Here is a 25,268-nt window from a genome sequence, read left to right on the forward strand (position 1 = left end):
TGTCTTAACAAGCCCTCCTGGGGAATCTGATGCCTCGTCAACTTTGAGAACTCCCCTCCCAGGAGAGTGGTTCAGAGCTAGGACCTTGGGACCAATGCCTGCATTAGGAACCTGGCTGTTAGGTCTGTGGCTTTGGGCAGGTTACTTAACCTCTTGTGTGTCTTTGTTAGCACAATGGGTATAAATGTGCACAGCTCACTGAGTTGTTGTGCAAATTAGATGCAGCGTTACATGTAGAGTCTTTAGGACTCCGTCCCTAAATATCAGCTCTGTTATCTTCACTCCATGCAAGGCATGTACTGGACACCTCGTGTGCATAACCTCTTTCCTGTGAGCCACTAGAGTTAGCTGTTCCCGCCTAGGTCTTCCCCAAACCACCCTCCTCACTTGGAGACTCGCTTTGCTTTGTTTCCGAGCCAAGTGGCCATCCTCCTGCTGGTCTTTCCCAGGAACTGCAGTCAGAGGCTTCTTTGTATCATCAGAGATTCCACGGTGGGTCTGCAGCACTGAGATGCTCCCTAATTGTGGAAGGAATGCACAAACCTCCCTTGACCTCGGAATGATAACGAATACCCCAGTTCATGAATTGTCTAATGCTTCTTTCTCCTGAGAACCCAAATGGACCCCCCAGCTCATCTGCTGTGATGTGAGCGAGCGGGCAAGAGTCAGGCCACCGAGCCTCGTGCTGTGACTTTGGGTGGTCCCCTCTCCTGACCTCGAGCTCCACGTCACTAAAAGGAGGGGCCTGCACGGAAGTCGCTCTAAGGCTCCTGTCTGCTCGAGCTGCTGCGTGATGGCTCATGTCGTGTGGTGACGCATGCCCCTGGGCTGGGGGCACTTCAGCCCCTGGCCCGCTCAGCTGGTATCTCAGCCTGCAAGCAAGGAAGGTTGAAGGGATACGAAGATAAATTTAATAGGTCTTGAAGCCGTGTCATCTGGAATTTTAAAGACAGTCTTTGAAGCTTGCCTGAACTTTGCTGTCCTGTCTTCAAGACAGCTTCAGGCGAAAGCAATTAGCCCAGCTGACCTCTGAGTAGGTGGCCTGGTGTGGGTGTTGGAAAGAGAATCTCCTGAGCCCTAAGGAGGGAAGCTGGGCGGCTCTGGAGGTGGCTTGGCCCTGAGGCTCCTGCCCTGTGACTCACGTGGCCCTGGCAGCCAGGCTGGTATGCCCTGGAGGGAAAACTAGTTGGCAGGACAATTCGGCAAAAGTCAGGCAGAGAGCAGGGTCATGCATCATCAGACTCTGGCTCCAAGCTCCAAAAGCTGACATTTGCTGGGGGCTGGTTCCACGTGGTAACTCGGAATCCACACAACCCTCTAGGAATTAGGTACCTTCGATATCATCCCCATCTCACAGATGAGAACGCTGAGGCACAGAGAGACTTACGGATGCGCTCAAGGTCACACACAGGTAGCAAGCCGCAGAGCTGGGGTTGGAATGCACGGTGCTGGAATCCCCACCTTGGCCTTTCTTGGGCAGAACCCAGCTCAATAGAAGTGCTTGTAACAAAGTGCTCCCCGCCCACGGCCAGCTCTTACCACCTGGTTGGTCTGGTTATAACACGTTCTCATCAACAAATGCTTCTGAACAGCAAAGGTGCACCCTCATCACGTCCAGGAGTCTGGCCATTTGTTGTCATCCTCATCTCACGGGGCTGTTGGAAAGACAAGAAGATGCACCTGAGACGCCTTGTGACCTACACACTGCTGCGCAGACGTGCAGAGGGGTTGCGTCCCCTGCGGCCTCCGGGACTCTTTGTGCAATGGCTTTTCCTCCCTGGGGTCAGTGACATCACTAGACCCATTTCTCAGATGAGGAGGAGGGCAAGTCTCAGAGATCTTTGGTGCCTGGCTCTGGGCTGTGCAGCTGCCAAGGAGGACTGAACCCTCAGCCCCCGGCCAGTAGGCCCGGCCCCCTCCACTGCCCCACGTGCGGCCTCTCTCTCAGAAATAGGCCCTGAGCCATCTCATGCAAGCCCCACACCACCCTGGGACAGGGGAGACCTTCAGGCAAGAACTGAGGAGGCTCCAAGATGGGCAGCTCTGTCCCATCCCAATCTTTGATTTGCCTGACTGTCCTGTGCAAGTCACTCAGTGCCTCTGAACTCCAGTTCCCCCATTTGGAGATGGGGGTGGGGATGACCCTTCACCCCACAGCGGAGGAGGAGATGCGAGGCTGGAGTAGGACGACTAGAGTTTGCACAGTGCTGACCTGGTGCCAAGCAGTGGGCTTCAGCCACATCCTCTCACTTAAATCCTGCCTCCACCTGGGAGGTAGGTTCTGTCATCACCCCATTTTACAGGTTAGAAAACAGAGACCCAGAGGGGAAACTTTGCTCATGGCTCTCTGGCCAGTGATCTTGGACATGATCTTGGACCTGGGTAGGCATTACGAATGCATTATTATATGTGAGACTCCTAGCACAGCGCTCGGTCCTTCCTCTCCTCTCCGTGAGGACAGGCGTAGCCAAGTCACCTGTCATCTTTGAGTTTGTGCCCTTCACCCAGGAGACTGGGAGAAGATGCTGTTGAGTAAGTGGGGGAAAGCTCTGCCGCCCTTTCCTGAGGAGTCGTCCTATTTCGGGAACGGTTCTAAGCTCTCCTCTGGCATTGTCAGGGAGCCGCTGCCTAGGACTCAGGGCTCAAATTTTGGGGCACCTGGGTGCTTTGCCAGATCCAGCCTGTGGTCAGGCGCCCTCTAGTGTCTGTAGCCAGCAGGAGCCCAAGCCCCCATTTGGACTTTGTCCGTTAGTGATGCATTCATTCATTGAACAAACATTTATCAAGCACCTACTATGTGCCTGGCACTCTTCTAGGCTCTATCCAGCAGTGAACAAAACAGACAGATCCCTGCCCTCATGAACCTTGCATTTTAGTGGAGGACACAGATCAGAGACAAATAAATATTTGAAGTCAGGCGGTAATGAATGCTGTGAAGCAGAACAAAGCAGGAAGGAGGGGTCGGATGGTGAGGGAGGTTATTTTAGAGAGGTTTTAGGCAGGCTGGGGGAGGCCTCTAGGGCTGAGATGCGAATGAAGCATGGGAGTGGCAGAGGCGGATTGCTGTGGAGAGTCCTAGCCCTACCCCAGAGATGCCTCTGCGGCAGCCCTCACCCAGCCTAGTTTCTTCCCCCTCCCACTGGTCCTGTCCATCTCCCTCCACATCTCCATCTCATGCAGCCCCTCTCTTCCTCCCTGCCAACTGCCCCTGAATTCTCCTTGCCTCTCCTCTGGACCACTGCATATGACCTGCATCTGTTATCTTTACCTCCTATGTCCATATCATTCTGACCAACTCATTTTGCTCAAATCAACCAATATTTATGGAGCAGCCACAACTCACCAGACCTCACAGAGAGGAGCCAGGCCAGGTCCCTGCCTGCAAGGAGCTCTCTGTGTGAGGGGCAGCTGGAAGGGACCACAGGCAGTGGCGGCTTGTGTAGTGTAGAAAGCCCAGGGGTGGAGGGACCCCGTGAGCAGCCCTAAGGCAGCAGGGGACAGCCAGGGACAGCCAGGGAAGCCTTTCTGGAGAGGATGGTGTCCACCTTGAGGGCTAGGGGACAATTAGGTAGCCAGGTGGGAGGAAAAGGAGACACCATTCCAAGTAAAGCAAACGGCCAGGGCAAAAATAATAATTGAGAGGGAGCTCGGCACAGCTGAAGACAGAGTGGCTCAACTAGACCACCAGGGAGGCAACGACGATGAGATGAGGAGAGGACAGGGCAACCGGGGCCCCACCCCCCACCGCGTCTGTCATTTCAGTCACATCTGCCCAATCCTCTTCCTCGGGCAGTGCCCTCAGAGGGAGTGGGGAAGCAGCGGGGAAGATGCTCCTGCGTGGGAGTCAGAAAGTCATAGCTTTCCTGCCCCTGCTCCTCTCTAGCTGTGTAATGTGGACAAGTTACTGCGATTCTCTGGGTCTCAGTTTCTGTATCTGTAAAACGGACACACTCACACACACTCCATGGGGTTAATGTAATCACTGAACGAGCTACTACATGTAAAAGTGCTTATCACTGAATTTTATCAAGAGTGGCCATCTGGTAAAGCAGTGGATCCTGTGTCCACCAAATGAAGCCCAGGTTCCTCAGTCTGGCATCCAAGCCCCCTGCATTTGTGTCCAGTCTCCCATCCTAATCCATCTAACCTCTAGCCACCACTCCGCTGCCTGTATTTCTGAGTACCCTCCGCTCCCCCACATCCCATAATCCTCCTGCCGTCCCCTCGTCCTCTGTCACTTACTCTGCCTCTACCTCTCTCAAGCCACATCCCTCAGCCTTCAAGAAAGATCCTCAAATAACTCTAAACTCCAGAAAAGGAGCATAAATTTAGCATCCCTCCTGAAAATAGAAAGAAGCTGAACATCACTTGAGCTTGGCCTGATGCTCCCGACAAAGGCTCTCGCTCGCTCTGTTGAGTTCTCATAATAGCCGCTTCCTGGGTCTCCGGTCTGCGAGGGTAACGTTGGGATGTGCCCTTTCTTCCCGCTCCCTCTGACTTCACCCCGCCTGTGTGCCCACTGGGGCTGCACCCCTCTCCTTAGGATTCACCTTTCTCTTTCCTGCGCTGCCTGGAGTGGGTAGATGTTGTTGGCTGGCTGAGGAAGCACTTCGTCGGGAGGCTAAGCACCTCTTTCATTGGCTTAATTGGATGGAAGGCGCTATCTTGGGCAAGTGAAGGCAAAGCTTGTTTTCTTCCAGGCAGAAGAGCCTGTTTTGTGTTTTCAGTGCGGTTGAATGGAGTCTGAGAGAGCTGGGAAGATGCAGGGCCCCGGGGAGATGCAGACTTGGACACTGTGCTTCCATAATTACATGAGGCCGATGTTGCTTCTGGCGGATTTCAAGTCTCAGCGTTTAGAACAATAAGCCTCCTCTCACATGTTAACTTGACCTCTGAGCTTCCCCAACAGTACCCCCTAATAGCAGCTCCTTTCTGTGCTGAAACACTGAAGGGAGACTGTCTCCCAGTGAGCCTGGGTCCTTGCCCAGGAGGGCTTGGTGTTGAGAACGACAATTTGACAAACATCATCTCCTTCATCCCGCACACACAAACCCAGCAGTCAGACCTGGGGTGTGACTCAGCCCCTCCCCGAGAGCCAGAGCCTTCGGGCTTCTCAGGCCCAGACCAGCTCCGTTTGCGTGGCTGAATCACAGCAAATGGTGCTGAGCATACAGACCGGGGATTCGTCACTAGAATCCCCAGGGAGTGCACTTAATTCCAGAAAAGTGCCCCAAACAAAAATTGTTCAAGTCTCAACTGTATATTTGATTTAAAACAAATTTTAAATTATTTTAGTCAAAACAATACATGCAAATAGTCAAAAACATTCAGTCCTACTAAGAGGCTCATAGGGGATATAATGAGGAACAGTGATCCATTCCTCCACCCTCTCCAGCCTCTTGTGACTCTTCTAGTTGTTATTTGATAATTCCCCCATATTTTAAAATAATTTGAGCCTGTTCCTTATAACCAAACTATCTCCATATAGCTACGTATAAAGTATCCGCTGTAACACTACTTGTAGATTCACTCCCTTTGGACATTCTCATTGATGTCCTGTTGTAATAGTTGAGGTCTAAGCACCCTTACACCACTGTCCCTCCCCTCCTCTTTCTCTACCTTACCCATACAGTTACAGCACAATTTCTTATAATTCACTGTCTGGCAGTTGTATTATTATGATTATGTACCCTGATTACTTTCCTTTCTCGTACAACTGTTTGTTTCTCCTGGAGTTAATAATTCCTTTGTTGTTACTTTTCACTTGCTTAATTTTCTATGTACCTACAGTTGATTTTTTTCCCCAAATACTCCAACGTTAAACACTTGGCAACAAATCTGCAAAATACTGAAATAAATCACTGGCCAGGAGTGACCTCCCTCTTCCTGGCCCGGCTGGACCCCAGCATGTGTAGCAGACACAAAGAGAACACGTGCCCAATGCCATGTTAAAGGGCAGTAATAGAGACACGTGCGGTGGAGCATGGACGAGGGGTGTCAGGGCAGGACCCACAGGGAGGGGACATCTGAGCTGGTTTTAAAGGAAGAGCTAATAGTTTTCCAGGCAAGCCACAGGAAGTCAGAGGTCTTCCAGGCAGAGGGAACAACACATGCAAAGGCTCAGAGGTGTCAGAGAGGAGTTCTCCGAGAGCCTGGAACCACTGCAGATGGGAAGGAGCTGAGGCTGCACAGGTGGCCACATGGAGCATCTTGAGCGCCAAGCTGAAGAGTGTGAGATTTATTCTGGTGATTTCTTTCCATGACAAAACGTGGACTCTCCTTCTCAGACTCCTGGACACAGACCATGAGGGTGCCACCGGGGGGGTCTTCACCTGCTCAGCCAGAGTTTTCTCTCGGCTCCCCCACCCCACGCTCACTCATGCACCTGCTCACCCAAACCACACACAGCCCGGAAGGAGGGACGCCCACGTGCTGAGGGGCTGGGGACAAGAAGCAGCGCCAGAAAATGGTCCTCTGTTTGAAATCTCTGCCCTCTCTTTGGCTTTAGTCGCCTCCTGACATCTGAGGTGTTTCAAAGATAAAGAAAAGGTGAGGTTCTGAAAAAGCCCTTTCTTCATGAAAAACGATGATACTGATGATGACTCTTCCCGTGAGAGCACGGCAGGTGCCTGGTGGCTGGGACACGCCCCACCCTCCACAGCTGTCTGAAAGGGGGCACATCAGAGGCGAGAATGCTGAGGATGGAGATTTGTCAGGAAAAGCTAAACGCAGCCCAGAGCTCCATGCCGATGGTCCCTCCTCCAGCACTCACACCCGCTGCTCTGGTCCTGCTGCTGCTGTCCTCACACCTGCCCTGTCCTTGAGGAAATGTCCACAGACTGAATGAATGACAATGTGACTGAAATGAGATGTTAGCATCGCTTTGAAAATCCAGCCCCATAGCCTGCGTGTGCAGGGAATGCAGGGCACTCAGAGGCGGAGGGGATGGGAGCGTGCACCTGGGTGCAGCCTAGCGTCGTATAGACGACCAGGCAGCACCCGAGAGGGACGGGTACCGTGCTCGTTCGTCAGTGGGTTCAGCAAAGATCTACCAGGGGTGTCCATGTGCAGGGGAGGGGCACCGGGTAGCTGACAGAGACCCCAAGGGGGAGAGGGCATCCAAGGAGGAAGGGCAGTGGCTGATGACATTAGATGGGGGCTCCTGAGAGAGGTTTGCTGGTCTTCAGCTCCTCGACTTCCCACTCGGGTCTTGAGAGGTGAGTTTCATACCCTCAACCCAGACACAAAGTCACAGGTCTGGGGGCACAGACCCACTCAGTCTTCAGTGAAGACGGGCCACTCACGTTGGCTCAGCGCCACAGCAAAGGGAAAAAAGAAGCAACGTCTCTTTGCTCCCAGTCGTGTACCAGGCCCATACTAGGATATCACCTCTGTTAGCCTCACGGCAGCCCTGCAAAATAAATGTTAATTACTCTTCTCATGTGATTCCAGAGAATAAGCAATTTGCTCAAGGCCCTGAGCTAAGTAAGTCGAAGGATCAGAATTTGAACTTGGGTCCAACTCCAAAGCTGAATGAGGCTGTGAAAGGCCCAAGGTTGTGATCCAGGGTTCAGAACTCCTTGGTAACCAGACCGGTCCCTAGTCTCTGGAAATCAAGACTCCCATATCCCCAAAATTGAGGTCATCAATAGGAAAGTCCAGTTCATATGGGCATCCTTGTGCTTGTGTGAGCCTTAGAACAAACCACATTTCCTTGCCTGCCTGCCTGCCTTCCCTCCTTTCTTTTTTTTCCCTTCCTTTCATGGACTCCATTGGAGGCCACTGGTCTGATCACAGATGACCCACAGTGAGGATTTGCTGAAGGAGGTGGCAGGCGAAGCCATGGTCTGAGCAATGAGCCCTGGGAACCGGCATGGTTCAGCTGGAACACAGAAGGCTGGTAAAGGGATTAAAGATGGGCTTCAAGTCCAGGGAGCATCATCTAGGAGAGAATGCTGGTTACCTAACCCCCTCGGGAGAGAGAAGGGCGATCTCTGTAAAGGCCTAGTCAGGGAAGCTGGACCGCACAGCGGCGGAGAGCACAGAGCCGGGTGCCCTGCTGCCGGCTGGCGGTGCTGCTCTTGCCATTCAGCAGATTCATGACTCTGAATGCGTTACTCTGCTTCTTGGTGCCTCAGTTTTCTCAATTGTCAAATGGGAATGAAGACTGGAGTGTTGTGAAGGTGAAATGGAGTTTCTCTGTAAGACAGATTCACACGTGCTCAGCGCCAGCCCATCCCTGTAGGTTGGCCAGAGGAGGGACCCTGCAGGTCAACAACCTTAAAAAACTGCGTGGATTTCTCTCCCTAAAATGAGGGAGGTACAAAGTTGATTTCATAGAAATTATGTTGCGGCAGGACTTTCAACCTGTCTCCCCACCTCGCCAGCCTCGGTTTCCTTGTCTGTGAAACGGGACTAATAGCTTCTGACTCTACTTTCCCACAAGATCGCTTGAGACAGAGGACATCCGAACCCTTTGAAAAGCAGAGACAAGTTGTAGGAAAGGGGGGAGAAGCTGGAGTTTCTTGAAAGGGGACCCTTTGGGCAGGTGACTTCACTTACGTCTAGAACTTGCGACAACTTTCTGAGAGGTTAGTGTTATGCCTTTGAAGGGTAATTTCAGGATTATTCGTAAGACAGGAAAGCGTGAGGGGAATCATACAGCCATGCTCTTGAGGTCTCTGTTGTTAATGAAATAACAACCAGACCATGAGTTTGTACCAGAAGCAGCACTTGTGGAACAACACACGTGGGGCCATGACCTGAGCATCTCAGCATCTGGACTCACCCTGTAGGGTAGGTGATGATGACTCCTGCATGATCTGCGGTGGAGACAGTGACAGGCCGAGCCGGCGTAAGGTGGTGCGGACACACGCTCCCCACCCCGGGGCTCTGTGAGCTGTGGCCTGCCGGGCCCCTCTCCGGAGGTGCTTGTGAGGACGCCGAGGCCAAGAGTTCCATGGACATTCGTTGACCAGCGCTGTTTCCCTTGGGAGACCCAGCTTGTGACAAGGAACCAGCGAGGAGCATTCATCCCTTTCCTTCACAAAGCACCCTGGGGAAGGCGACTGTTTCTCCCTCCCTGAACGGCCGCCGCGCGCGCCTACATCTCGCCTGGGTGGAGTCCTCACGACGGTTTGGTGCAAAGACGAGCCATTGGAGCTGAGCTCGAGTGATCTCTGGTGAGCTCCGTACAGAACTTTCTATGGAGGAGCAGGACTGGTCCAGCCCAATATAATCTGCATACAAATTCGCTATTCAGCCGCCAGCCGCCAGGGGGCAGGCGGCAGGTGTTGCTTTGCTCTGAGAACCGCACGGTATCGGGAATAATGTCACAAAAAGAGCCCCGTGCTTGCATTGGAAGAGCCAGGCTCCGGGTCAGCTGTGCCCCGCGTCCCACGTGAGCTTGCCTGAGCCACCGGACCTTTCTGGGTCTCAGTTTTCCCTTCTGTAGACTGAAAACTGTAATAACGCCTTATCGGGGAATATGATTTATGCTACTTTAACCCTTTAATGGGGTACCACAGGGAAGTCTCAGCACTAAGCCACACGTAGTCCTTTAAAAGCAGGGCTGTGTGCTATTTCAGGGGTCTCTGTCTCCAGCAGCAGCATCAGTTACCTGTGCCCTTCATGTGACCCAACACAAACTCAGTCAAGAGGCATTTGTGAAACACCTGTCATGCCAGGCAGGGGGCAGAAACATAAAAGAACATGGCCAGGGGTGGCCCCGAGAAACTCAGTCTAGTCGGAGAGACAAACTCATAAAGAATACATGCTACACAGTTTCCAAGTGCTTTAATGGAATTCTGTGCCAGGAAAAGATGCCATGCATGGGGGCAGTGCTAAAACTGGGAGGGTTCATCTATGTGTAGATAAGGGCGGGCACTCCTGGGGGGGAAGCAGCACCTGCTTGAGGTGCTGCAAAGGCACAGCATGATGAAATCAGCTTGCTGGATTCAGAGAGGGACCTCGGGTGGGCAGGACCAGAGCAGAGGAGCAGAGGGTTGGTGTCTAGCCAGCAGCAAGGCTGGAATCCCGGAAGGGTTCTCATAAGACAGGGCTTTGTATCCTGAGGGCAGTGGGGAGCCGCTGACTGGTTTAGGCAGAGAAGTAAGTAACTCAGAACATCAAATTCACCTTCTAGAAGGATCACCCTGAGGCTGTGAGGGGAATACAAAGGAATGCAGGAGCATCTCGGGACAATTAAGATGCTGTTCTGAGAATCCAGGCAGAACGCTGTGAGAACCTCCCGTAAGGCAAGTGCTAGCAAGGAGGAAGAGAAGGAGACTCACAAGGTGGATTCAGAAACAGAGCCAACAGGACTCCAGCAGGGGAGGCAGCAAATCAGACGGTAGTGGGAAGGCTGTGAGTTAAACAGGGACATGGAGGTGACATTGAGTTTCTGCATTAGGTATCTGGATAGGTGGTGATGTCCCCAGCTGTGATCAAGGGACAGGCATGGGCGAGCTGGGAGGTGAGGGACACTGTGTGGAGATTGTGGAACCCAAGGGTTATCAGTGGAGCTGCCTACTAGGCAACTGGAAGTGGGAGTTAGGAGCCCCAATGAGAGGTGTGAACTGGACGTGGAGATTTAAAGTCATGGCCCATAAATGTGTCTTAGGTTGGGTTCCTAGGGAAGAGACCCTGAGATGGAGATTTGTGAGCAGGAAGTTGACTGGGGAGTGATCTCAGATCAGCACCTGCCAGGGAGTAAAGAAGTGGGACTCAGCAGGAGAGGGTGGGCAGCCCTCAGTCACAGTGGAGGTCCCAGCCCACAGGGAGCTCTGGACCTGGGAGAGCCTGTCAGAGTCGTACCATTTTCAGGTACAGGAGGGGAGGGGAGGCCTTTGTGCACCCATATCAGCCAGCCATTGGGTGCAGCTTGCTCCAAAGGAGGGGTGAGTAGCCTTGGTGGAGGAAGCATCCTTCAAGGCCATGTCTCGGGGGGAGGACGAGGACCCAGCTGCAGTCCCATAGCCAACAACACTCCCGGCAGTTGGACGATGAGCCCCTCAGTTCCGGGCCGTGCACCACTGTCTGCTGCAGGTGGAGGGGAGGCCCTAGGTGCTCAACTGGTTGCCACCTGGAGCCACCTGCACAGCTTGAACAACCCAGCTCCCACACCCGCAGGCCAATTAACCCCAAATCTGCAAGTGTGGGAGACCATGGGCATCCGTCATTTTCAAAACCCCCCAAGTGATTCCAATGTGCAGCCAAGTTTAAGAACCACTGCCTTGGGGGAAGAGATGGAGATGAACAGAAAGTAGGGCTCAGATCCCTGGGGAGGTTCTCAAAGAAACTGGAGGAGAACCAGGAGAGATGTGTCCTGAAAGACAAGGGGCAGGTGATTCCAGAAAGAAATTGTCACCTGCAGCAAGAACCTATGTGGCCCCATGCCTGGAGGAGAAGGTGACCCAGCTGCTGTAAAATGCACCTGGGATGTGGCTTTAATCAGGCATGGCAAGGTGACAGGCACAGACACTGCCTTTGAAAGAAGAGTTTATTATTCACGGTTCCCAAGGGGAGGGGGCATGCCACCCCATGCAGGACCACACGAGGAGGCACTAGGGTCCATCAGGAGGTGGGAGGAGAGGGGGCAGAGTATGGTCCAGAGCCTTTATCGTGGCTTCTGTGGGAAGGAATGGGTGAGGCGGGGAGGCAAGCTTGAGCAAGCTCAGAATGGTGTAGTTGGAATAATTTCAGGTGGTCCCAGGGCTACAGGAGCTGTCTCTAGTGGTCCGGTGCCTGGGTGATTTAGGCAGGGGAATATTGGCTTGGTGTGTGAGGTTAGACAGAGGAAGTGGCTGGTGTGGGCTCTGGGTTGGTTGGTTTGTGTGTTAAAGGTATGCTCCCAGGCAAGTTGTTTGCTAGGAATTTGCTGGCCTGGGAGGGACAGTCTCTCCAGGATCAGTAAGTCCTCAAGACAGCAAATCATCATAAGACACAGGAAGCAAAAATCCTAGTTAATACATTAGCCCCGAGGGAGGTCAGAGTGGGCTGGATTTTGTCCTTGACTCACAATGATACACAGGAGCCTTGACCTTGGATTCCTCGGGGCTGCAGAGGAGATGACTCTTCTGAGGACAGAGAAAAAGAGCTGCAAACTCCCAGGTCAGGGAAGCTTCAGGGGGAGGGGAGGTCACCCCAGGGGTGGACCTGTCCGGAACTCCCTCTAAAGTGCTCACAGGGAAAGAATTCCAGCCAAAGCATCTGCCGGCCCCAGAGACCTGACCTAGTTCCTCACCACTCTCATCCTGGACGGTCAGACACTGGTTAGAAGCCGGTGGAAGGGAAGGAAGAAAAACAAGAAGCAATCATCTCCCCGCAGTTCTTTTCACTGCAGACCCCAGCCTGAAGCAGACTTGGACTGGGGGAGAGAAAGCGGGTCATTCATTCAGGCCAATTTGATTATGATTTTAAAACTGTGAGCCTAGGACTGAGACGGGGCAGGGTGGGGAAAGTCACCCCCACTGATTAAAATTTGAAGGACTGTAGGAGACAAAAGCCAAGGTTGTCTTTTGATGGCATCATGAACTGTCTGTCTTTCAGCCTTGCTACAGTTCCCTTTGTAAAGTATGGGGCAGGGAGCTTGGCCCATGGAGAGCTGGATACATGCTAGCCTTCGTTATAATTAGTTAGATACTCAGTATGAAGACATATAAAGAAAACTGCCCCATCTCCTCCACCTAAGAGCCTTGGGAGAGTGTTCTCCCCGCCCTTCCTGAGTCTCATCTCCAGCAGCATGGGCCTCAGAGGCCCCTGGACCCTGTCCTGCCGGTGGAGGGGTTGGAGGGGCGCCAGTAGCGGGGGCACCTTGTGATGTCCTTAAATTAGAACCTGACTTGGGGTAAGATCAGTGATTCCAGCTCTATTTAACAGTTTTTGCTGTCTCATCGCAGTCCAGGAGGGTTTTATTTATGGAAAGGCCTGAGGTCATCTATAACTTGGGGGAAATAAGGACTGAGAAGTCTGTTTTTAAAAAGGAAGTCTTGTGGTTAAAGAGCAAGATAATCGAGTTATTGCAAGACCCACTCACCCTACCTGTGCAGGAGTTGAAAAGCATCTCAGCCGACAAGACTATCCACTTTCCTTTCCTCCAGAGTGAAATAAGCAAACGTGGGGACGCAGACCTCGTGCTCTACTGAACACATCAGACTCCACCCAGCACCACTCATCTAAGACTGACTTTCCGTGGCAGCTCATGGTTCTGTGTGAGGCAGGTCACACGTGTTTTTAAAAGCATGCCTTCTTGTTTGAACAGCTCCTGAGAAGGAAGTGCAAATGGCAGGGGTCTTTGTGACAGTGGTGATGTATAAGAAGCCCCTTCCCACATGCCATCGTTTCTCTAGTAGGTGTTTACTGAACTACTACTACGTGCCAGGGTGACCTCTGCCTGCAGGCGGCAAGAAGTCTAGACTGCGCTGTGAAATGCCAAGACCTCGGCTCATGCTGGGACCAGGTACCCAGGAGCACTGTTGAGGGCCACTGAGGATTCTCTGGCCTGAGGCCGATGGAGGAGGTCCCCTGGGTCCCCTGGGTCTGGTGGCCTTGTGGCCCCTCCCTGGTCACTGAGACACCACAGTGTCAGGCTTCATGGATCAGAACTCAGGTTCTGGGATCCGAGACATGGCATTCAGTCGGGCCTCTGTGACAGGACTGTGGCCTCAATGAGCTGTTTCTCTGTGCTGCAGTGAATGTTTCTGTAAAACAGCCATGATAATACTGGGCTCTATCTCTGTGGACTGCTGTGAAAATTCAAGGAGATAATCTATGTGGTGAACTTCTCACCATGCTTGATAGTAAAACCGCTCTTTCCCGTTGAATGTTTAGCGTGTGGGGTCCTATGCCGGGCATTATATACCTCTATTAACTCCTTTAGCCTTCCCGACAACCTATGAGCAGGCATTAACATTATCCCCAGTTTACAGCTGAGAAAACTGAGGCCTGGGCAGTTAGGTCACAAAGAGTGGGAGAGAGGCAGAATTCAAATCCAGACAGCCTGCTCAGGAGCTGCCCAGGCTGCAGGCCACTGCTTGTAAGTGTTTATGACGGTTATTACGTCATCGCCTCTGTCATTGGCAGAGGGGACCTGTTCATTCATCATCACACTTAGGGAAAGCACTTCATGCAGCCTTCCGTATAAGCAGGGCATCGTGGCTATTTTTATTATTTGAATGGGTCACATGGTATCATATAGGCTGAAATATTCTATTTAAAATCACCTACCCACATATCCACTCACACCTTTCTTGGCAGAAGATGGGTAGTAATTACTTCTAAATACAACACTTCTCCCTATAGCTGCTGAACATTTCCAGGAAATCTCTGAACACTCGCTGGAGAAAGCCAAGTTCATGTACTCCACTGTTGGCTAAGCTCAGTCCCCCGGGAGCGAACTGTTGCCCAAGCTCCGCTCTCGACATTCCCGCCACCTTTCTTCCCCGGTCCAGGCACCGCCAGCACCCAACTCCGGGGATCAGTAGCATCTGCTTTTATCCAAGATGGAAACCAGACCACGGCCATTGAAGTGGCCGCTCTTAGGGAAGATTCCACGTGTCCTTGCATTTAAGACACCGTGTATCACAGTCTGTACCACCGACTGGTCTTCTCAGTAATACCTGGAATCCACTCACTGTACTCACGGACTGCATGGTTCCAGGAATGCTGACTTGAAGATTCAAGGAAATACAGGGTGTCCAACTCAGTTCAAAGGCTCTCGGAGGTCCTCAGAGCCAGGTACAAGTGCCATGGAATAGCAGCAAAGCCACCCATGACCCAGGTTCCACCCCGGATCCCATGTCTCCAGCATCCCCAGCCCTACATTTCCTCTACAGCTGTTGTTCCCAATGAGCCCAGGTGGATCACATCTCTGCACGTCCGTACACACTGTTCCCATTCCAGAAGTGCCCTTCCAGCTTCCCCCCTCCTCCTACCAACGGTAGCTCCAAGGGAGCCACCCATCGGAGGTACCTCTCTATTTTGATGCTGTGGGAAACGCTGGGGCTTGATTCCCCCTGTGTGGCTACTGGCTGGGAGGCGTCAGCACAGACATTTCCTTTGTCTCCACATCCCTCACAGCAAACAGCACCAGCTGCCAGGAGGCTGAAAGACTATTATGCAATGAGCTCCCACCAGGCCTGGTACATAGTAGAAGCTTAGTCGGGTTGGTTGCCTTACCTTTTCCCCCAGCTTTCTGTCTTTGCTCTTACTGAGATAGCAGCCAAGCTGTAAGATAAAACAAACAACACACACACACCAAAGAGCTGTAGTGAAAACTCCACTTACGTGTGTGTCATTTTTCAATTCCATGATCTTTTTAAAAAATCTTTTTAATTCACATACCATAAAATTCATCATTTAAAAGTAGTTTTCAGTATAATCACAAAGTTGCATAACCATCACTCCTTTCTAATTCCAGAATATTTTCATCATTCTCATGAATGAAAAATTAATCAGTCAATCTAAGAAAGAAATGGAAATTTTTATTTGAGCCAAATTTGAGGATTATAACTTAGGAAGAGCATCTAAGAAAGCTCTGAGAAGTGTTTCACCCATTAGGAGTCGACGCAGTTATATGAGTTTTTTGAGACAGAAGGCTGTACATTAAATGACCTATTATTGACAGTTTACACAATCAAGATCTAAGCATGTTCATGGTCCCTTACAAGATCAAGAAGGAATGTTATCTTTTAAGAAGTTGTCTTGTTGATGCTAGAAAAATGTCACTCTTTACAGCTGAGCAGACATTTCTGCCCGTGAGGGAGTCTGGTGGATGCGTAATGCAGATATCCAACACACAGAAGAGGGGACAGTGGAGGCCAAAGGGCAGAGAAAATTTTTTATGTATAAATTCTTCTTGTCTTGCCATAAAATATGAATTTTATTTCACACCCCAAAAGGTAACCCCACACCCATCAGCAGTCACTCCCCTCTCTGCCCTCTCCAGTCCCTCAGGTTCACTTGCCCAATGCACAGCAAAGCCAATCTATGGATGCTGAATTGTGGTGAAGGAAAGTACAGCATTTATTGCAGGCCACAAGCAAGGAGAAGGGGCAGCTTATGCTCAAAAGACTTGACTCAAACTCCTCGATGGCTTTTGAAGGGTTTTTAAAGATAGGGTAAGGGAGGGGTTCACAGGGTACCTGATCATCTTGTGCACAATTCTCTGATTGGTAGGTGGTGAGGCAATAGAGTGACATTTTAGGAATCTAAATCATCAGTCTTCTGGCTCCAACCAGCCTGGAAGTCTACATTCATCAGTCGGGGGCTACCTGCTGATGGTCAGCAGTTTCCATCTGGTGGGGTCCTGGTTTCTGTAGAAACAACTCAAGAATGTGCATCAGATTGCTCTCTGTATCCCTCAGGAGGAGCCATGAGTCCTGTGACTCTGTTTTATGATTGGCTTGCTTATTGTTCAAGTTACGATTACTTTTCTTGCATGATTACATTTTATTTCTGCATTCCCCATTTCTTTAATTATCAACTTCTTGAGCTTGATCTTTGAAACTCAGAGAGGCCAATGCTTTTCCTACAAACAAGAAGTGGGGCACATGGAGGGTTCTATTACCAGGAAGGCCCCAGGGTCCTGCTTGGTTTCGCTGGTAGCCACTCATCTGCCTTTGGTCTCCTCTCCTGGCCTCATACAGGGAGCTCCCCACCAAACTGAAAGCTGGCATCCGCCTGACAGGTCCCTCATAGGCCAGGGAGTCGTGCTGACCGGTGAGATCAGAGGAATTTGCAAATATACATTGTTATTATGTACAGAAAGGGGAGCAGAATGGATGGTACTGACCAAGCACTGGCCACCGCCCCTTGGCCAGCTCTGCACTTCAGGGGTCCCTGCTGCGCCACCCTCCTGTGATCCCAGCACTGCCCTGGGACCTCTGTCACAGGGAGTCAGTAGGGAGACACCACAGGGAAACCCTGCAGCTGTGAGAGACAAAGGAGGGCTGAGGGCCCTGTGGTCTCCACATCACAAAGGGCGCATGCCCGCAGGCTCCTGTCCTGAGCCCAGCTGAACCTTCGCCCGTGCAAAGCCTTTCCAGGTCTGGATGGGTCTTCTTTTCTCCTTGGCTGTCTCCGTGTAGCTTCTTAGGAAATAAGACATTCAAGAATTGGGCATTGAGAACTTTGTTTCTCATCTTCCTCCCCATGAGACCTGCCCCCTGTTGCCCTCTCTCCTTTCTGAAGCACAATGAGAGTTTATTTGTAAACCTGGGCTAAAAAAAAAATCGGGACGAATGCTGGCTTAATCAGCATAATAATTCGAGCTCTGTGCATTTAGGCTGCACTATAGGCAAATGGTGCTGCTTGAAGTGGCTCAAAATGCTTCTGGAATGGTGCCTGTGATAGACCCTCCTTGCATTTCACAGCCACAGCAGGTGGGAAAAGTAAAGGTTCCCCCACCCCCCAGGATGAGCTGCGTCCCGCCCTTCATCACCCTCACTTCCTCCGGGATGTTCACAGACAGGAGCAAGGTGGGCCGGGTGCTGTGGGCCCCGGAGGCATTTGGGCATTGGCACCAATACAGCAGTAGTTTTATTGCAAGAAAATGGGGTGCATGAGAGGATGGTTGTGTCCTAGGTCTCCAGCAAATCCCTGAGATGCACCCCACCAAGTGAGTGTCCTTGGCTTTGTACAGAAAGAATTCAAGAGCAAACCACAGTAAAGCGAAAGCAAGTTTTTTTAGAGAGATACACACTCCATAGACAGTGTGGCTCATCTCAAATGTGACAGTGGCCCCAGGGGGTGGGGGTGTTTAGTTTTTATGGGCTGGGTAATTTCACAGGCTAACAAGTGGGAGGATTATTCCAACTAGATTTCCAGAAATTGGGTCACTGCCCACCTTTTTGGCCTTTTATGGTCAGCCTTATGGCTCTCTTGGTGCCAGAAGGCGTGTAATTTAGCAGCTAATACAACACAACCAGTGTATAATGAGGTCAAGGTCCATTGGAAGTCAAATCTTCTGCCATCTTAGGCCTGGTTGGTTCTAACCAGTTTTTGTCACATCCTGTTTCTCTCAATGGCTGTGCCATTCTCTTAATGGTTATGCCCTGCCCCCTTCCTTCCTGTCTCAATTTCCTCTGTGCACCTACTGTGTGCCAGGCCCCACAGTCAAAGCATTATCTGATCCCTCTCTCACAATTGCCTGAGAGGTGTCTGTGGCTGTCCTCGTCCCTCAGGTGAGGACAAAGGGATTCCGAGGGGCCGTGAAAATGGTTTCCAAGACCACACAAAGAGGAAGTAGTAGAGGGGAAATAGCCCAAGGACCTTGGAGTAGGCCAGCCCTTGGCTTCCCTGAACTCCTCCTTCTCAGAGTCACCCCGCAGGTAACCTCCTCACAGGTGGCTCTGAGGGTTCACCAGCCCTGTGCGTGGAAATGCCAAACACGGGGGCCTGGTGCTAAACCAGTGTCCATTCCCTCTCGCAGCTTTGTTCGTGGGACTCGCACTGGGCAAAGGGACCTTGTGCAAAGAGCAGAAGCTGCTTGGCCCAGAGGCCCAGCCCCCAGATAATGACCAAAGTCCTCATAATTCACTAGCCTCCTCTTCTTCCTCAGGAGAGCACCTGGCCATACCTGTTTGGAGTGATTGCCATCCCTGCCTTGGTCCAGCTGGTGAGCCTGCCCTTTCTCCCCAAGAGCCCACACTACCTGCTCTTTGAGAAGCATGACTGGGTGGGAGCTGAGAAAGGTAGGGGGCCCTTAGCCTGGCCCATGCGGCCCCAGCCTCTTCATGGGGGTCAGCACTGCAAGGTGTGCTGGGACCAGGGCCACCCCTCTCTGCAGGTGCTGTGCTGGGTTCCCTAGGACACCCTGATCCATATCATCTTCCCAGCAGCCTGCTGTGGGTGGCCCTGGGAGGGGACAAAGATCAGCATCAACTGAAAAAAAAAAAAAAAAGCACAACGTGAGAGCTGTGAGTTAAGTTTTATTTAGGGCCAAATTAGCACTATCGCCCGGGAGACAACCTCTCAGATAACGCTGAGGAACTGCTCCAAAGAGGAGGGTGAGGTGGTCAATATATATGTGATTTTGGTGAAGGGGGATACGTGCAGTCAAGCACACACTTTGGCAGAAGGTTACTGCTGGTCACAAGAAGGTTGTGTTGCAGAAGTAGGGAGAACTCAGGTGAGTGAGTCCCTGGGACAGGCTGCCAAGTGAGGGTCCTTGGCTTTGTGCAGCAAAGAGTGAGCCAGAATAGAGTCAAAGGGAGTTTATTTAGAGAGGTACATGTTCCGTGGCAGAATGCAGTCCATCTCAGAAGGGGAGAGTAGCCCCCGGTGTGGTGGTGGTTAGTTTTTATGGACCAGGTAATTTCATATGCTAAAGAGTGGGAGGACTATTCCAACTATTTTGGAGAAGGGGTGGGGATCTCCAGGAACTGGGCCACCTCCTACTTCTTGGCGTTTTATGGTCAGCCTCGGAACTGTGGGAGGGCTACTTAGCAGCTAATGTATTGCAGTGAGTGTATAATAAGGCTCCAGGTCTATGGAAAGTTAAATCTTGGGCCTACCTGGTTCTAACCAGTATTTGTCCCATCCTCAATGGCCATGTCATTCTTTTAACAGTTGTGCCTGCCCCCTTCCCTCCTGTCTCATTTGCTGCTAGTCACAGGGAGCAGATGTCTCCATTAATGCTTCTAGTGCTTTTCTAGATATGATGCAAGACATTGGGCTCATAAAATCTCCTCCTGGAAGTCTCTAGCTACCTGAAGCACTGCTCTGCCAGTTTTCCCGGAGCAGAGGGCCTCATTCCTGACCTCTGCCCTAAGCTCCTCTCAGGGTGTGTTAAAGGTCAGAGGCAACAGTGGCTAGTGACTTCATTCCTGTAGAACCAGATGGCAAGTGACAGTTAGTGACAGGGAGTCTGGAAAAGCTAGGACAGAGCAGGAGAAGATCCAGGTCCACTCACTTCATGTCTGTCCATCGCCCCCTCTCGGGTGGTCCCAACCACAGAGATGCTGCAAACCCAGACTTCTTAGCGGTTTAGGTCTTTTTGGGCCCTCTTTCCACTCTTGTCTTCCTCACTAACCAGCTCTCCCATCTTAACATTAACAACAAGGAAAGGGGATACACAGGCACAGAATAAGCACTCACATCACACCAGCACAGGGCCGCTGTACCAACACCCACCCGAATGTTCCCATCAGCCCTGCAGGGAAGCAGAAAAGTACCCGTTTTACAGGAGGGGAACAGGAGGCCCACGTGGGGCTTGGCAGTCGCCTTGTGTAGTTTTCCTTAAATTCCCTGAATGGGGAGGTGCTGGGCCAGTTCAAAGCACAGCTCTAAGAATCAGAGGCATTTCTATAGAGCCCAGAAAAGGCAAAGTCATTTTGCCTGGAGATAGAAATGTAGAATGAACAACAGAATTCCCATCCTTTTAGTTTTATAAAACAAGATACGGTCAGCAGCACCGTGGTTAAGCATGAGGACTCAGAATAGTAGTGCTTCCTTCACATCCCTGCTCTGCAGTCTGTCCTTGGCCAATTCTTTTCACCTCTCTGATTCTCAGAACCCTCGTCTATAAAAAGGAAATGATATAAACGTCCCCCATGGGCTTGTTGTAAGGATTAAATTAGATGATTATATATATATGCGGTTCATAGTACTATCTGCTGTCATTATTACTGAAGACTCTGTCCATTTCCCTGTTATCCATATCCTGTCCTCTAATCTAAATTTCACTAATGTCAACATCCAAGAAAAAAACTGAGAATTATATGAAGTCCTTAATATAATTTGTGCAACATCTTTTAAAATCCAAACAACCTCGGTATTTTCTGAATTAACCAAAGTCATGATGAAATGTTAGTAGCCGCCTGTGTTTGTCTGGCAGTTCGTGGTTGGGATCTATTTTCTCGTTTACAGCATGTCTAGAATGTGAAGTCAGAGAACAGTATCGTTGCCTTTATTTTCTGGATGAAGAAACGGAGGCTTAGAGGGGTGAAGTGCCTTCCCCAGGGCTGTGGTTATGTGGTTTTTGGTTTCTACAGGCCTTTACAAATTGATGGAGATGGCAGAGCTTTCTTCAGTAGAGGGCCCACATACACAACACGTGTGGAGCTTGGTGGTGGGGTGGAATGTGAACCTGCTCTCTCAGAAGCCCGCAGGGGACCCTGGTTAATGACCCCTTCCCCATCTCACAGCCACAAGTGACGAAAGAAGGACTGGAACCTGAGGGTGATTTTCCTCCCACCACCCTCACACGTAGAGGGACACCAGTGGGTAATGTTTGAGGGGGGTTTCCCCTGGGGCCCATGGGGAGGCAAACCATCCAAAACTCAGGCTTCAGGTTGATTATCAGAAGGTGGAGGTTCTGGAGTTAAAACAAAGCGGCTGAGAAAGAGCTGAGAGGATCTGATTCCCAAAAGCACCTGGCTTACGGGCTGTTGGAAGACAGCTTTTCCTCCAGCTCCATCTCTCCTGGCGTGCGAGATGCCCGTCCACCCATCTGGCTCCACTCGGGAGGAACTCTTGGGAAACGTTCCAATTAAGTACAGTTGGAATGGGCAGAGCATGCAAATACCAGACAGCAAAGAAGATTTAAAAGATTTATTTCACAGCACAGCAGTGAGTGAGAGAGAAGGCCAGTTGTGGGAAAAAAATGATAAATATTGCATGTGCACTTTATAAAAAGAACAATGTTGGCCTTAGATTGGAATAGAATATTGGAATCTGCGTCTGTCCTAATGAAAGTGCTCATGTCACTCCAGGCATCCGGCAAACAATGGCTATTTACTGTGCTGGGTGGTCTGCCCAGTGATGGGGAGAGGGGAGCAAACACTGGCCTTCCAGCCCTCCAGGAGCTGAGGGGGGCATCTGGTTAAGGCAGATGGACACACTCCTCATCAATAGCTCATCTGCATTGAGAACTATTTATTTCATCCTAAGAACTTCACGTGTATGAGATTGTTAGTCCTTCACAACAACCATGGAAAGTAGATCGCATTATTATTTCCATTTTCAGACCCCCAAAAATGACGATGGGATAATTTGACCAAGGACACAAAGTTAGCAAATGGCAGCACTGGGATTTGAACTCTGACAGTCTCGCTCTGGAACCTTTGAGCATAAATAAAACACTTTATTCTCTAGCACTTGGTTTGGCATGGTGGGAGAAACACCTTGCCTAGTCTGTTGGTAATTTGGTGGACATGCCCTGTAGCAGCTAGCTGTTGCTATAATAATGCTGCATAACAAACTATCTCAGAACTCACTGGCTTAAGACAGGGACATTTATTGTTCCCAAGTCTAGGGGTCAGCTGTAAGTTCTCTTAACCTGGATAGGGCTCGCCCTTGCAGCTCTTCTGGTCTCAGCAGAAGCTCTCTCACATGCCTGGGGGTCAGCCGGCTGATCCAGGGTGGTCAGCTCTGCTCCATGTGCCTCATCCCCCAGCAGGCTAGCTCGGGCATGTTCTCCTGGTGAGCACAGAGGTCCCAGAGAGGGGAACTGAAAAGCAGTTCTTCAAGTTTCAAAACAGCTAAAATACTGCAGGCTAGAGTAAGTCACAGGGTCAAGCCCCAGATCGGAGCGGGAGGGGCTACGCAGTTACAGAGCGAAGGGCAAAGACGCAGGGGAGGCCGCAATGAGGGCCGTCAGCGCAGTCAGTCCACACCACACGCCCCTTCCCGCTCTCCCACCCCTCCCCACCCCCACTTCAGAGTGGCCAGGGATGAAGTCCCAGCCCTGGGTCTGATCTATTTGTGCCCTCCTGCCAGTGGAGAAGCCCCCAGCATCTCTAAAAGGGGAAAGAGCCCAAATCTCCACTGTGAGAAGCGGTGGTTTGTTTAATTGAGTGGAAGTGAAGTATTAGCACAGGGAATGTGATAAGGCAACGCCTCACACATCAGGGGCAGAGAAGCCACATCTGTCAGGGCCCTTTGGGTTGTAAGAGACAGAGACTCAAACAGCATAAGCAAAAGGGAAACTTCTGAAGACGGCGGAAGGGGCCAGGAGCCGAGGAAACGCAGGCAGCGTCTAGAAGCTGGAAAAGGCCAGGGAATGGATGTCCCTTTAGAGCCTCCAGGAGGGGCAGAGCCCTGCCGACATCTGGATGTCAGCCCAGCGAGGCCCACTTTGGACCTCCGACCTCCAGAACTGCCAAGTGAGTCTGCACTGTTTTAGCCCCTCTGGTGATTTGTTCGTGGTGATTTATTAGAGCAGCACAGGAAGCTCATGCCTCATGTCAAGGAAGGAAAATGAGTCATGGTTGAACTCGGACTTCACCTTCATTTTAAATATAGTTTGTTTTATTTACTTGAAGTCTCAAAATTGTTGGACATTCCGATTGCTTCTAATTTTTATTTATAATAAATAATGGAGTGAAATGCCTCTGTGCATGAAAGCCTTCAAAGCTTTCTCTTGCCAATACACCATTTTATTGCTATAACGTGTCAAATGCCTTCTCCACAACAGGTGCTTTGCTTTCATAATCTCCGATATCATAAATCTCCAGAACCTCAGAGCCCTCAGACAGAAAATCAGAGAGGCTAGTGGAGACAGAAATAAGGTTTAAAGTCAGCCAACCACACTCCAGTCCTGAGTTCATTACAGGGCAGGGCGCTGCCTTGAGTGTGTGGTTATAATTATGACACATTACGTACATACAGACAAATATATTAGCAAGAGATCATTGCCCCATTGGTTGCTAGGTTTAAGGCTCAGAAAATGTCCACTGCAATATTGTGATTTTTCTATATTTGAGCCAGGGTTGAACTCCAGATATGCGTCTGTTGCATCAAAGAACAGTTAAGTAATTACTTGCATTTCGGTATTCAAAACCAAAAATTCTACCCCCAAGCCAACTTGCTTCACTTATGTAACAAACAATTAAAAGATGATGGTAGCTTTTTGAAGGCATGCTTAGTAGTAATGCTCAGTGGGGAGAAAATAGAACATTAAATAAATCCATGTGATCACAGAAGTGTGGAAATAATAGAAATAAACAGGGCAGGAGGGGAAGGAGGCAGGCCTGGGTGGAGACTTGTGCGAGAGCTGTGCTTTGTGCTGTGTGGGCTCTGGATAGGGGAGGATGCCGGAGGTGACTCGGTGCTCCTGAAGCCTCCTCCCTGCTAAATGCATCCACAAAAGCCAAGCCAGGTACCCTGGAAGGAAGCCCTGGGGCGGTCATCCCCTCTCAGGCCCTGCTCTTGCCTGGAGGCTCCTGGCCAACCGTGTCCACCTGGGGATGGCTGGAGAGAGGAAGGGACAGTTTCGTGCCCTGTGCTCACACTGGTCAACTAGAAAGACCGTACCATCTCCTGAACCTGGCAGAGGGACACGGCACTCTGTCCCTCCGAAGTCTTACCTCTGCCTCCACGGCCACCTGCTCTCGGGAGACCTGGCCCTGCTTTCCCTCTTACGATGTAGCCATGATGAGTGAGCTCTGAGCATCTCCCCACTTTGCCCCCAGGAATAGCTGTCTCCCAGGGCTCCTTGTTCCCTGGCTAGAGAGCCTGCTGGTGGGACAGGCTGCAGAGCCCAGGGAAACAGGGCTCTTCCTGCAGAACATGCAAGAGTCCACAGCGGGCAGGAAAACACAGCTCAGAGCCACCCCTTAAAAGCCCGGCGCTACCCAAGGTGCCCGGCTTCCGGCCTCTCCCCAGCCTCTGCCTTCCCCCCTCATCTCCAGGCCTCCGCTCTGCCTCCTCAGGGCCCCTGAGCTCCACTTTCTTCTCCTTCTAGTATGTGGAGCAGCTTCCCTCCCTCCTGAAGCTGGAACCAGCTGACTGGCAAACCTCTTACTCCAGACACTTATCAAAATATTTTTCTCAGCCAAGACAGTTCTTTCCTTGAGAGACATTCTGGTGTCAGCCGTTAAGTGTACACACTTTCTTTCCTTCTCTATTCTGGGGGCGTCACTGCTACGATGTTGAGGCGCCCGGGCTCTCTGGAAGCCCCCTGCGTGTGGGCTCGGGGTGGGTGGGTTCTAGCCTCCGCTTCCCAACACTGCAGCGCTGGGAGCCCTGGGAGCCCTGGTGAGTTGCTCAGCGTCTCAGATGAGGCTCAGTTTTCTCACCTGTAAAATGGGAGTAACACAGATGCCTAGCTCCAGGGACTGGAAGGATCAGAGAAGATTATGGATGTGAGAAGACTGCAATGTGCAAAAATGCTGTACAAAGTCGGCTGTGGTCATGACAATCATCAGTCAATCCAGACACTCATCGTTTATCAAGCAGGTCATTGCCAAGGAGGGGAAGGAAATAACTGCCCATAGAGGCCCCAAGCACCCCAGGCCCAGCCAAGACCCAGGGTCATGCAGAAAGAT

The 25,268-nt window shown here is 51.1% G+C and overlaps 1 protein-coding gene across 1 annotated transcript in view; it reads left to right on the plus strand.

Moving 5' to 3' along the window:
• SLC2A9 (solute carrier family 2 member 9) overlaps positions 1-25,268 on the plus strand; it is a 170,607-nt gene that overhangs the window by 51,666 nt on the left and 93,673 nt on the right. The window contains 1 exon segment of the mRNA XM_064489355.1: positions 18,560-18,692. Within this exon segment, the coding sequence (XP_064345425.1) occupies positions 18,560-18,692 (133 nt within the window).

This window comes from Camelus dromedarius, chromosome 1 (genome assembly GCF_036321535.1).
Source record: "Camelus dromedarius isolate mCamDro1 chromosome 1, mCamDro1.pat, whole genome shotgun sequence".
NCBI classification, from domain to species: domain Eukaryota; kingdom Metazoa; phylum Chordata; class Mammalia; order Artiodactyla; family Camelidae; genus Camelus; species Camelus dromedarius.